General features: G+C 38.6%; 1 protein-coding gene across 1 annotated transcript in view; it reads right to left on the bottom strand.

The window, feature by feature from the left end:
- Positions 1 to 12,950, bottom strand: part of ESS2 (ess-2 splicing factor homolog) — a 38,538-nt gene that overhangs the window by 15,521 nt on the left and 10,067 nt on the right. The window contains exons 4-6 of the mRNA XM_063457047.1: positions 12,634 to 12,803; positions 5,203 to 5,320; positions 164 to 297 (exon numbers count right to left, since the gene is read on the bottom strand). Of these exons, the coding sequence (XP_063313117.1) occupies positions 164 to 297; positions 5,203 to 5,320; positions 12,634 to 12,803 (422 nt within the window). The remainder of the gene's footprint in view (positions 1 to 163; positions 298 to 5,202; positions 5,321 to 12,633; positions 12,804 to 12,950) is intronic.

The raw sequence follows: 12,950 nt of genomic DNA, 5'->3' as shown, positions 1-12,950 counted from the left end.
ATGCCTTGTGGGCCAAAACACCATTGCTCAATCAAAGTATAACAAAGTAAAAAGGTGGAAAGGGAGGAAAAAACAAATCAAAAAAGGTAAGGCAAGAAAATCTGTTCATCAGACTTCCACAGGAGTAAGAAACAGGACAGAGAGAGAGGTGGAGTCTAAGTACCTGTGCATTTAAAGCTGCTGCCTGCTGGAGCTGGGATTTACTAAGAGCTTGGCTGAAAGGGTCTTTCTGGAAACGTGTGTTTCTATGTAGAACTTCCCGTGGTTTTTTGAATATTGCATCATTATCAGGAACACCTAAAAAACAAAACAAAAGAGAACATGTAGGTTCTATGCATGTTTGAATAAACAAATATGGGGAAAATAGCATTTGGTAGGACAGGTAACAAAATCATGAAGAAAATGTGATTCTTCTCATAATTCATATGTTATTTTGCTTTGTTTTATTACTACAAAATCATCAGACATGACTAATGATGCAGAGGTATTATTTTTAATCGGTTATATTACCTCCTATTTTGTGTTCCTAGGGAGAGCATCTCTGCTAGGTTCCTAAATGGTTACTCGTACTATTTCTTTATTCGTTATAGTATTAGACTCAAAAAGGGCATTGTTTTGTCAGAAAAACAATGCTTTAATAAAAAAATAAATCACAAAATATTGCTGAATCGTTTTCTCCTCACATATTGATCAATTAATTGCTAGTGGTGAAGCCAATCTCATATATATATATATATATATATATATTGTTAATAAAAATATTAAATAAGCAGTATAAAAAGTTAATTTTTAAACACAGCTTTTATAGCTGTGAATCTTACCAGAGTGATACAAACACTTTCCAAAGCACCTCAGGCCAGGAATGTTGCAACAGTATCAACAAATGAAGCAGCGTGTTGCAACCTGGCGTGTGGAGCTGCGATGTATCTGATTGTATCAGATCAAATCAAGGAAATTGATTGATGGAATGCTAAAAACATACAATCACACAAACAAAAATGATGAAACAATATGACAGAGGATGCTTGAAAATAGAAACCAACACCTTAGTCATGTGTCTCCATAACTGAGACACGATGTTAAATTAAAGGAACCTGACACATGAAAAACGAAGGGAGAAAAAACCCAGTAGATCCTTCAGATGAAAGAGGCTGTTGTTGCTGCACATTCAACCGTCGAGGATCACCAGGAAACAGGTACTTGCAGGCTGGATCGCAAGTGTTGCTGAGCATGTAGCCGTCGAGGATCACTGGGAAACTTACAGATACTTGCAAACTGGAACGCTGCCAACATCGCGGTCGGAATCTTCGAAAAAGACAACGGCGAATGGTGACTCGCTATTAGGATGTCAGGTGGAAAACAGGAAGCAGTTGATACGTATGGAACGCCTACCCGTTTCGTTCCTCTCACAGAACTCTCTCAAGATTATAGTCACAATGCCTCAGCTGTCTTAAATACCTTGTACAGAGAATCTTAGGAACAAAAGAAATAAGACCCGAAATGGATCGAGAGACATAACCATCCATAAATACCAATCTTATACAGATAAATGAGTAATTACATAGTTAGTAAGATTACTTGACACAATAACACACATAGAAATAATATTATAATAAACACAATCTAACTGACTCTATAAAGGATAACAGTGGGGATTGGTATCGATTATGTATACATAAAACATTTACTGAAACTGAAGTCACATCACCAATATGGTCAGATCACGGATATGAACTGTATAGCTATAAAAGGCAGGGGGGGGAGGCGGATAAATACGATCTAATAGAAGATTTAATCAATTAAGAGGTCCCATCACACACTTTCTGATCACAAATCTTTCAGCAAAAGAAAGAGACACAACATAAGTATATTTTTATGTATAAGGATCAGGATGCGTTTTGCATTATACAGTGAAAAATTTAGAAGCCACAAAAGAAGCTTATAGTCGGGAGCTTTTTGCCATGACGGACTAGGGGAACCCACAAATTCCACCAAATGTATATAGTATTCTTATGTTTCAAAGGATAGGGGGGGGGGGGGCATTTCAGGGACAATATTGAACATTTAATACTGTTCCAGTTCCTCGTTGAGACCATTAGGGGCCAGTGTATTAAGTTTAAAAATCCATCTAGATTCAGGCCTTGTTAAATCCCTCTTCCTTTTTGCTAGGTCTCTTCTAACTGGTATAGAATCGCCATAACTTGGATGAAGGGTCACTATTGTGAAACATCTCGAAATCACGAGCAACTGGTGATCATTTGTCTTTATGAATGATGGCCAGTCTATATTCCCTGAATCTACATTTAACGGGTCTTGTGGTTTGACCCACGTACGGCATCCCACATGCACACATAAGAAGATAAACAACAAACACTGAATTTCAATTTTTCTCACCTCAGGTGGGGGCCAACACCAAGGTCAGGTTCCTTTAATTTAACATCGTGTCTCAGTTATGGAGACACATGAATAAGGTGTTGGTTTCTATTTTCAAGCATCCTCTGTCATATTGTTTCATCATTTTTGTTTGTGTGATTGTATGTTTTTAGCATTCCATCAATCAATTTCCTTGAGTTGATCTGATAAAATCCGATACATCGCAGCTCCACACGCCAGGTTGCAACACGCTGCTTCATTTGTTGATACTGTTGCAATATTCCTGGCCTGAGGTGCTTTTTCTAAGTGTTTGTATCACTCTGGTAAGATTCACAGCTATAGTAGCTGTGTTTGCAAATTAACTTTTTAGATTGCTTATTTAATATTTTTATTAAAAATGTATATACATATATATATATATATGAGATTGCAAACAAGGAACTGGACTGTCCAGTGACCACAAAGTATGATAAAAATTAACTTTTAATAAATACCAAATGTAAAAATAGCTGGAAAGATGCCTAGATCTGGACGAACACCACATAAAAGGAATCAGAGAGGGAAAGGAAAATAGAAAGTTATAAGTCACTATACACTTAGTAGTGTCCCTACTTAACTGATAAATTTCACCTTCCCTAGGTGCAAACAAGCCCAAAATTACTGAACTGTAAGATGGTACAAAATCTCAATGTGTCTGTAACAATAGGTCATCTAAACAGAGTATCCAAGTAGATGAAGGGAAAGGAGAAAAAAATATATCCGTACAAAGTATCAAAGATAATGATGGCGCCGAGCGAGGCCTACGCCACACAATCATCAGACGAAGATAGTCTACCTGAATCCGTTCACGCTCCCAGTAGGGCACAAATCAAATCCCTACAGCCACACGAGCTAGGGGACGCGGCACCTGCTACAAAAGCCGACATAAAGGCGCTGCTAAATATTAAAGCGATGTTCGATGCGAACATGGCGCAAGTCCGAGGCGAGCTCTCTACGCTCTCTGGCCGCGTGGAGTCAATTGAAGAGTCCCTCAAGAGCACCAGGGTGGCGCAAACGGCCACGGATGCAACATTGGGATCATGTCAAAAGCAGTGTGCAACGCTGACGGCCCAAATGGCCGGCATGGAGGACAAGGCTAAAGCTAGAAAGCAGCGGATCAGGGGTGTGCCCGAATCGGTCACCAACATGGAACTACAACATTATTGCAGGAGGCTCATAGCCACGTTGTTGGTCCCAAAGCAGGCTAAGCAAATAGGGATGGACTCCTGCTTTCGTCTCCCCAAAGCGACCAAGGCACCCCAGAAAGCACCACGGGACGTACTAATCAAATTTGTTCAGGACTCAGACCGAGGGGCCCTGATGGGAGCTGCAAAAGGCTCACCTACAGTTACCTTTGAGGGAGATACCTTAACGTTCTATAGAGACCTATCAAGACAGAACCTCACGTGGCGCAGATCCCTCCGTCACGTCACCCTGCAGCTACGGGAGAATTCCATCCCTTATAAATGGGGCCTGCATTGCCTTGTAATGGAACATGCCGGAAAGACGACCTACCTGTCCCATATATCTGAGGCGACTAACTTCCTCCAGTCATTGGAACTTTCGATGCCGGTAGCACCTACGGGCACCCGCCCGCTGTGGAACATGGAAGATATAATTCGGTTTGCGCCCAGAGAAATAGCACCGAGGGCGACAGGCTCCCTGACCTGAGACCAACACCTAGTGGACCTGTCACCTACAATTGGCCTAAGATGATCATCAATACAGGACTTAGAGTTGGACTTTCCATGCAAGCTCAAGTACCTGGTTTATACATCAGTATTATATGCAGCTGTTGTGTTTTAGTTTAATTTTTAGTTTAATTTCAAAGCTTACTTTCAAAGTTTCAGTTTCTATAAAATTTCGTATCTGGCTCCGTAAGCAGACAGCCTGGGATTCTGTTCACGATGACCCCCTCCCCCCCCCACTCAGCCGTTTAAGCGGCCACTGGCCATATACCCATGTATTCCCAAATCCCCAACCAAGTGCCCAAGCAAGTTTCCAGCCCCAACATCCTTAAGCAGGGCTCATCCAGCTGGCTACCTGCACCCTCCAAATACGCAGCATTCAATATATGTGCTTAGCAAGAGGAGTAATTGCTGTGACTTTCTAAATAAAAATGGGTGGCTTAGCATATGTGCAATTATAACCACTACATGATGTTTATCTTAAATGTATTGTATACATGAAACCTTATATGCACTTGATGTAAAGCAAGTTTAAATTCTGCATACCCGCAAAAATAAAGAATAGAAAAAAATAAAATACTTCAACTTAATAATTATAGAAGCCACTGTGCATTTGCGAACCTTCAATGCAGCCAAATGTTGTTGTTGCCGTCCCCAGTTCCTTTGTCCACATGGCTTCATATTTGCTCTGATGTACATTTGCACCAGAGAGACCCTATAAAGACATGTGTGTGCCTTTCCAAATCATGTCTAATCAATTGAATTTGCCACAAGTGAACCCTAATCAAATTGTAGAAACATCTCAAATATGATACAGAGAATTGGGATGCATTTAAGCTAAATTTCAAGTGAAGGGTCTGAAAACTCATGTGACGGTGATATTTCAGTTTTTTCTTTTTAGTAAATTTGAAAAGTCTTCAAAAAAAAAAAATATCATTATACGGTATTGATTGTACATTGATGGGAAAAAAAATAATTAAAAACCATTTACACAATTAAACCACAAGGCTGCAACATAAAAATGGTCTAAATACTTTCCAAATGCACTGGTTTGTTTATAAATGAAAAGTATGTAAAGTCATAGGCAGTTATGTGAAAATACCTGCAGGATAATACATCAAAGAGTTGTGGGTCTTGTATTCCCAAGTATCCAGTCCAGCCTTTCCACACTCAATGGCCTGTTTCTCCATGGACGGTAGTGCCAAGTTCTCTTGTTGCCGCTAACAAATGAAGCAGAATTACTGAAAAGTAATTATTATTATATTTGTATTAAAGAGACACTATAGATATCAAAACAACTTTATCCTAATAAAGCCGTTTTAGTGTGTAGACCACTGCTCAATTCTCTACCATTTAAGAATTAAATCACTTATGTTTCAATCCATGCAGCCATAGCCAAATATCCCCTGGCTGTGACTGGCACAGCAGCATGAAATTTAAAAAATGGTTTAATTTTCACCCAGATGTTAACTTGCTCTAGAAGTTTTTATCTCCTGATCTGTAAATTGAACTTTAAATCACACACAGGAGGCTTATGCAGCATCTAGAAGGCTTTTAACAGATCAAAAGAAAAAAAAACTATTCTAAATGAAACAGAATGTGATATAAAAGAAGTATAAACATTAGATATCTCTTTACAGGATGTATTTTGGAAAGCTGTGTAGGTCACATGCAAGGTGTCATTTTTTCATATTTGAAAATGGTTTGACATCTTATCTGTGGCTCGCCAGGTGCTGCTCTTCACTTTCACTACTAATGCTGCAAAGAGGGAACCTTCGTTAGCTATTCTGATCTACAACGCAGGACTTAATTTTTTGGCTGAGAGCATCAGCTGACCACTCAACTAATATGCATTAATAAATATTAAATACAAACTTTTAAATCTAATACACTGTCTGCATAAGAATATTTACCCTTAGAGACAGAAGCCGGCTTTATACTTTTGAAACCTGAACTGTTGCAATGCTAAAAAAAAAAGGGAGGGGGGGAGGGATTCTGGACAAAGCTGCTATATGGTATTTTGTGCAATAAATCTGTGAAGTGGATCGACTGTCTCTGTCATTTTTTATCCCAGGAGGAAGTGATATTTGGAGCTGTCACAGTTAGAGCAGGCGCATCTGCTCTACTTTTGTGAGTGTGCATTTTATCTATGATATATGCTTTTAGTTATATAGATTTACACTACTTGTAAAAAACAGATAAAATGCTTCAGACTTGAGAAAGGGAGGTTCTCCCGAAAATTTAAAAAATCTGTTAGTCCAATAAAAAAAAGGTATTACAAGATACAAATTGTATCTGTTTTTTACATCTACATCACTGGACTAATACGGCCACAATCTCTACTATATATATATATATATATATTTGTAGTCAGGGACAAAAGCCGTATACATGATAAGTTAGATATATGAGCAAGTCGGTTGTGGTGTGCCGAAACCGACGTATCGGGTAGGCCTGTAATAAAAGAGGGCAAAAGTTGAATAAGATACCTACCTTATTACACATCTTTACGTTGCAAGATTCGTAAAGGCTTGTCCTACTCAACTCTAGCTCTGGTTGTGGTATGTATCTAGTAATATACTGTGGATTTCCAGCGTCCTAATGTTTATGGTGTGAGCAGGGACATTTGTCTGGAAGCAGCTGATGCTGTCCTGATTCTGGAGGAATGTCCCGAAAAGGCATTGGGGTTGAGTCCCCGCCTAGTTAAGATGGTTCTGAGGTACATTATGAATTTAGCTGTAGTGAGTGGTTTGCCCTGCAGTTAAATAGGGGTACATTGAGATTTGGTCCAGTGAGTTATAACCTGTAAAGGTCTGACATTTTGACCGGCACCTTATTGTCTGTAGGATAGTCCTTATGTCCCTACGTATTACATATGGTAAGAGGATGTGAACTGTTTGGTTCTAGGATAGGCACTTAAGATATGGTGTTGTATTCCAGCCAAGTAAGTTTGTAGTGATAAGAGAGATTTTTTAAATTGTGTGGGCAAAAAGGAGAGGAGTGTCGCAATGGCTTTTAGTGAACGAATATCGGTATTATGATAATCGGTGGTAAACTTGTTGTAAAGGTGAAATCTCTATATTATGCTCGTGATGTATAATGAGAGAGGGCAGCTCAATCCAGAAATCTGCCATATGCCATGAGGCGAGTTAGTGCAGGAATGTGGGTATAGCCAGCTTTTTTTTTTTTTTTTTTTTTTTTTTTAAGAGTCTCAACTGGCCAGGCATCTCAGAACCAAAGTCACCAAATTGGCTGTGAAATCAGTGTGTGCGGAGGCATTGGTCCATGTAACTGGGAAATTATGAGAAATGGCGGGAATAATTTGGCCTCCTATTCCAGTGTGGTATGAACCTTAACCATATGTGTAGGTCTGCTTACAACTAGTGCCAGAATGCAACCGCCGGTGGTAAGAAGACTCAGCGGTCGGGAAATAAATGTGCAGAGTAATTCTCATGGCAAACTTCAATGTGCCCAGTAGGACTGTAGATCCATTCCCCTCCCCCCCCGCGTGTTCTTCAGAAGGAAAGGTTCCCAGGACTCCGATGCGCTGTAATGTCTCTGTAGGTGGACATGCTCTGTAGCATATTAGTGTCAAGATGAATGCCTTAGAAGGTCAGTTTGTGAAAGTGGAACCCATAGTGAGGAAAAGTGCCATCGTCTTGTGAATACTAACCAGAGTTGAGTGAGGGCGTTCTATCGCGAGGAAGTTATCTAAGATAATGGGTGACTGCAGGACATTTGCTAATATTGAGTGTTAGTCAACATAGTGTGTTAGCAAATAAGACAAACAGCTTGGGGTTACTCTTTGCTCTAAAAGTTACACGTGTGGGAAAGTCATGACAATCCCTCCATAAAATGCCACGAACATGCCCTCGGGATGGCTGAATAGGTAGAAGCTTGGAGGCATAAGAAATGTCTGTCTTGCCCACCAAAGCTCCGGTCAACCCCTTTGGCATAGTGCTGGGAGAATTCCTTAGAGGAAATAAATGAGTTGAGGCTAGGGGTGGGTAACTAATATGGTTGTCAAATACCTTAAGCAACGTGATTGTGTTGCGGGGTCTATTAATGCAGACTGAAGGATCTGACACTTGTGAATACTGGACAGGAGTGTGACCAGACCTGTGTGGAACTGGTGTGTGGAAACCTTGATGTAGAAGTCGACTGAGTGACGGAAAGGGTGTGCTTAGAGGTAAAACTCCAGGGTGTCGATGCAAACCTTCTCTATGCTGAGGAGAAGTAGAGCCACTTATGTCACGAAAGTCTGAAGGCTAGGATGAATTCTGGGATAGTGAGTTTCTGATTGAGTCTGGGATTCTGGTGTATAGAAAGACGTACAGATCATCGTAGTAGTAGTAATGATCTTGTACTCTAAGACATCGTGGGAGGCAATCAGTAAGGAGACTAAAATTAACCTTCCCAGATGTCTTTGCGTATGGTCAGGGACACAAAGTACGAGGGAGTAATAATGTAAACTGATGTGCTAGGGGCAGGATTTGAAAGGATAACATAACCATGAGAGGAATTTGGGAGCCCTGTGTCTGGGATGTGCGTCAGTGCCTGTGGAGATTCCAGTCTCTGTAGTCCATCGTTGACGTTATGTATGGAGGCAAGTAGAGTGGATATCAACTGTTTGACTTCATGTGATTTGGCCTTGTGGGCAGGGGCCACTGAAAGGTGTGGCAAGAACATTGGCCTCTCGTGGACTGTAAAAAGAGTCAATATAAGAGGCCCTAACTCGTAACCTGGAGAAGTTGATGTGAGGCGTTAGGTATGTGTTGGGCCGAGGGGATGAAGATGGATAAAGATGGGTGTTGGCCTCACGGAATTGATAATGATGAGGCTAGTTACTGACATAGCTGGGAACCAGGCCGCCGGTTGACATACCGGATCCGTGAATGGGACGGGTGATGGGTAAACATACCTTGCTTGGGGTAGAATGTGGTTTCCTTGCCAGTGGAATGAGATATTGGAGAACCTAAATGGAAATGATGGTGGGAGGCAAGCTGGAACTGGAATTGGGCTTGACTTACTGTGGACGAAATACGCCTGTATAATCGGGGTGGTTGTTCTTGAGGCTGGTCTATGAATAGGTAACCTGAGGACATAGTTGTTAGAATCCTGACCCTACGATGGTGGGTACAAGATTCATAGGACATAAATCAAATATCCTTATAAGGGAGTAGGGTGAGGATCCTAGGCCACTACCAGAGACCATGGGGAGTGATTAACCAATACTGCAACAATAATGGGGGATAGGCAGAGTCATGAGTTACCGCTAATTGGTCCTGTGATTTCTGTAGCTAAAATACATATAGGGGGATATGGAATACCAAGCTATGAGGGCAGTTTTGAGCTATCCCGGTAGGACTTAGAATATTTAATTATGGTCATGCCAGCATGGGAAGGGGGTGTATGTGTGGGGAATTAAGGATCTCCGGGCGTGGGACTGTGTACGGCCTGGCGGAGGAATTACATGCCAGCGTTGGCTGATGTAACATAGAACAGTTAGAGTGGAGTTGCTGTAAGTTTGGTGATACTATGCCTGAATAGCAAGGGTCGGTTAGGATGATGAACTTGCTTGAGTAGAATATATAGGCAGCAAAAATATCTAAAAATGAAAAATATAGGTGCAGACCTGGATTTAAGTGTTGTTCAATTTACTGTGTCAATAATTTCAAAATTCAAGAGATCGATTGAATTTTGAAATTATTGACACAGTAACTTGAACAACATTTAAATCCAGGTGTGCGCCTATATTTTTAAATTATATATTATATATATATATATATATATATATATATATATATATATATATATATATATATATATATACACACACACACACATACATACATACACACACATACATACATATACATACACACACATAATGTTGTGATACATGGAGATAACCAGCATATGAATTTTAGAGTGAGTGTTTTGTGTATTTTTAATCAGAGTTTTGCACCATTGTGCACAATATATGTGTTATGAAATATTATACACTATAATGCAAATTGCACATTAAATCACTTGCTGCATTTTAAAATAACTTTTTGTCTTAAAGACACATCGCACCTATATAGATTTCTTGTATTTATTGTGTGTTTTTATGAGCTGTTACACTGTTTAGGGTGCTGCTCTTTTACAAAAACTTTGTCACGTCCTATAAATTTTATTAGAGGACTGTTATTATAAGCGCATTTATATTCACTTGTTCGTTTTTCAGCAATTTCAAATATGGTTTGACTCTTTACAAGGAAGGGGAAAATTGACACTAGAGAACTCGTGACACCAAAACCACTATAATAAGCTGCAGTGGTTATGGTGCTTGGAGAGTTACATTAACCCCTTAAGGACCGAGGACGGTTCAGGACCGTCATCGGCATTTTTCCCTTGCCGACCGAGGACGGTCCTGAACCGTCCTAACGGTCCAATGTACTTACCCGATCGCCGTCGTTCCCCCGGCGGCGATCGGCGGTGCTCCCGTTGTGGGGAGACTGCCTGCAGCCCAGACAGTCTCCCCATGGCGGATTAGGACCCCTGTGGCCATGTGATCGCCCAACAGGGCGACCACATGGTCAAAATAGGTGTCCTAGTCTCTGCCTGCAGGGGGACTGTCTGTGCTGACAGGCAGTCTCCCTGCTTAGTGTAAAATCATAAAAAAAATAAAGTTTAAAGTTAATAAATAAAAATAATAATTATATATGTGTATATATATGATATATAGACGTATATTATATATATATAATATACGTCTAAATATCATATATATATATATAATGTCATACTAAGTGTATTTTTATATTAATATGTACATATATTAATATAAAAATACACTTATAATTAAATTACACACGTGTATATATATATAATATATATAATAACTATATATATTGTATATATATTATTATAAACTACAAATAATAAGTAATTTAAATTAAACTAAAAAAATTAAAAATAATAATAATAAAAATTTTAAAAAAAATTATATATCTATACGAAATTTTATTCTAACTGTATTTTGATATTAATATATATATATTTATATCAAAATACACTTAGAATGAAATTGTATATATATATCTATGTATATATAAATAAATAAAAAGAATACGAACTATTCATATGTCCATATACAAAATTGCATAAATAATTATATAAATATACACGTAGACTTCAAATATATAAATATGCATATATATTTAAATTCTACGTGCGTATTTATGTAATATTTTTACATAATTAAGTTATTTTATTGATTGCAATTTAAGGGACCTGCCTGCCAACCCAGGCCGAAAGTCCAGAGAATTTAATTTGCTATCACTGTATTTTACCCTGTAACGTTCTACGACACCCTAAAACCTGTACATGGGGGGTACTGTTTTACTCGGGAAACTTCGCTGAACACAAATATTAGTGATTCAAAACAGTAAAACATATCACAGTGATGATATTGTCAGTGAAAGTGACTTTTTTTGCATTTTTCACACACAAACAGCACTTTTACTGATGATATAATTGTTGTGATACATTTTCCAGTTTTGAAACACTAATATTTGTGTTCAGCAAAGTCTCCTGGGTATAACAGTACCCCCCATGTACAGGTTTTATAGCATTTTTGAAAGTTACAGGGTCAAATATATGGGTCATATTTTACATTGAAAATGGCCAGGTTGGTTACGTTGCCTTTGAGAGCGTATGGTAGCCCAGGAATGAGAATTACCCCCATGATGGCATACCATTTGCAAAAGTAGACAACCCAAGGTATTGCAAATGGGGTATGTCCAGTCTTTTTTTAGTAACCACTTAGTCACAAACACTGGCCAAAATTAGCGTTCAATTTAGTTTTTTACTTTTTTCACACACAAACAAATATGAACGCTAACTTTGGCCAGTGTTTGCGACTAAGTGGCTACTAAAAAAGTCTGGACATACCCCATATTGAATACCCTGGGTTGTCTACTTTAAAAAAAATATGTACATGTGGGGTGTTATTTAGCGATTTATGACAGATAATAGTGTTACAATGTCACTATTGATACATTTTAAAAATATAGGTTTTGAAACCGCAATATCCTACTTGTACCTATAGCCCTATAACATGCAAAAAAATAGCAAAAAGCATGTAAACACTGGGTATTTTTAAACTCAGGACAACATTTTGAATCTATTTAGCAGTTTTTTTCATTCGCTTTTGTAGACAAGTAAAAGATTTTTTACATAAAAGTCAAAAAACATGTATTTTTTTCAATTTTTCATCATATTTTTTCATTTTTAAAAAATTAAATTATATGAGATTATATAAATAATGGTATGTAAAGAAAGCCCCTTTTGTCCTGAAAAAAACAATATATAATTTGTATGGGAACAGTAAATGAGAGAGCGGAAAATTACAGCTAAACACAACCACCACAAAAGTGTCAAAAAGATGCCTAGTCGCAAATGTACAACATCGCAAAAAAAGTCCGGTCCTTAAGGGGTTAATTCCCTTGCCTGGGGAAGTTCAGAATTTCCAGATCATTTTAGATACCTTTTTGTATTCCTCCTCAGCTTCATAAAGCCATGCATTTCGACTTCGCTCCTTCTCCTTTGCCACCTCCATGATCTGCTCAAATGAAGCATTATCCTCACTTGTGTGTTTTGCCAGAAAGTTGTCTAGGCCAGGGAGCTCATTTCCATCTTCATCTGTTTTCTCACTAACTAGTTCAACAACAAAAAAACTGAAACTGATCAGCATAAGAGTAGTGGCCAATACAGATCATGTTTTGCATCATTGCAAACCTTTGAAGATATTTAAATATAAAGATATTTTAAGGCAGCTTAGTCACTTTGTAGATTTAGCTTTTA

Source organism: Pelobates fuscus, chromosome 5, assembly GCF_036172605.1.
Source record: "Pelobates fuscus isolate aPelFus1 chromosome 5, aPelFus1.pri, whole genome shotgun sequence".
NCBI classification, from domain to species: domain Eukaryota; kingdom Metazoa; phylum Chordata; class Amphibia; order Anura; family Pelobatidae; genus Pelobates; species Pelobates fuscus.
This window is presented reverse-complemented; position numbering and strand designations above follow the sequence as displayed.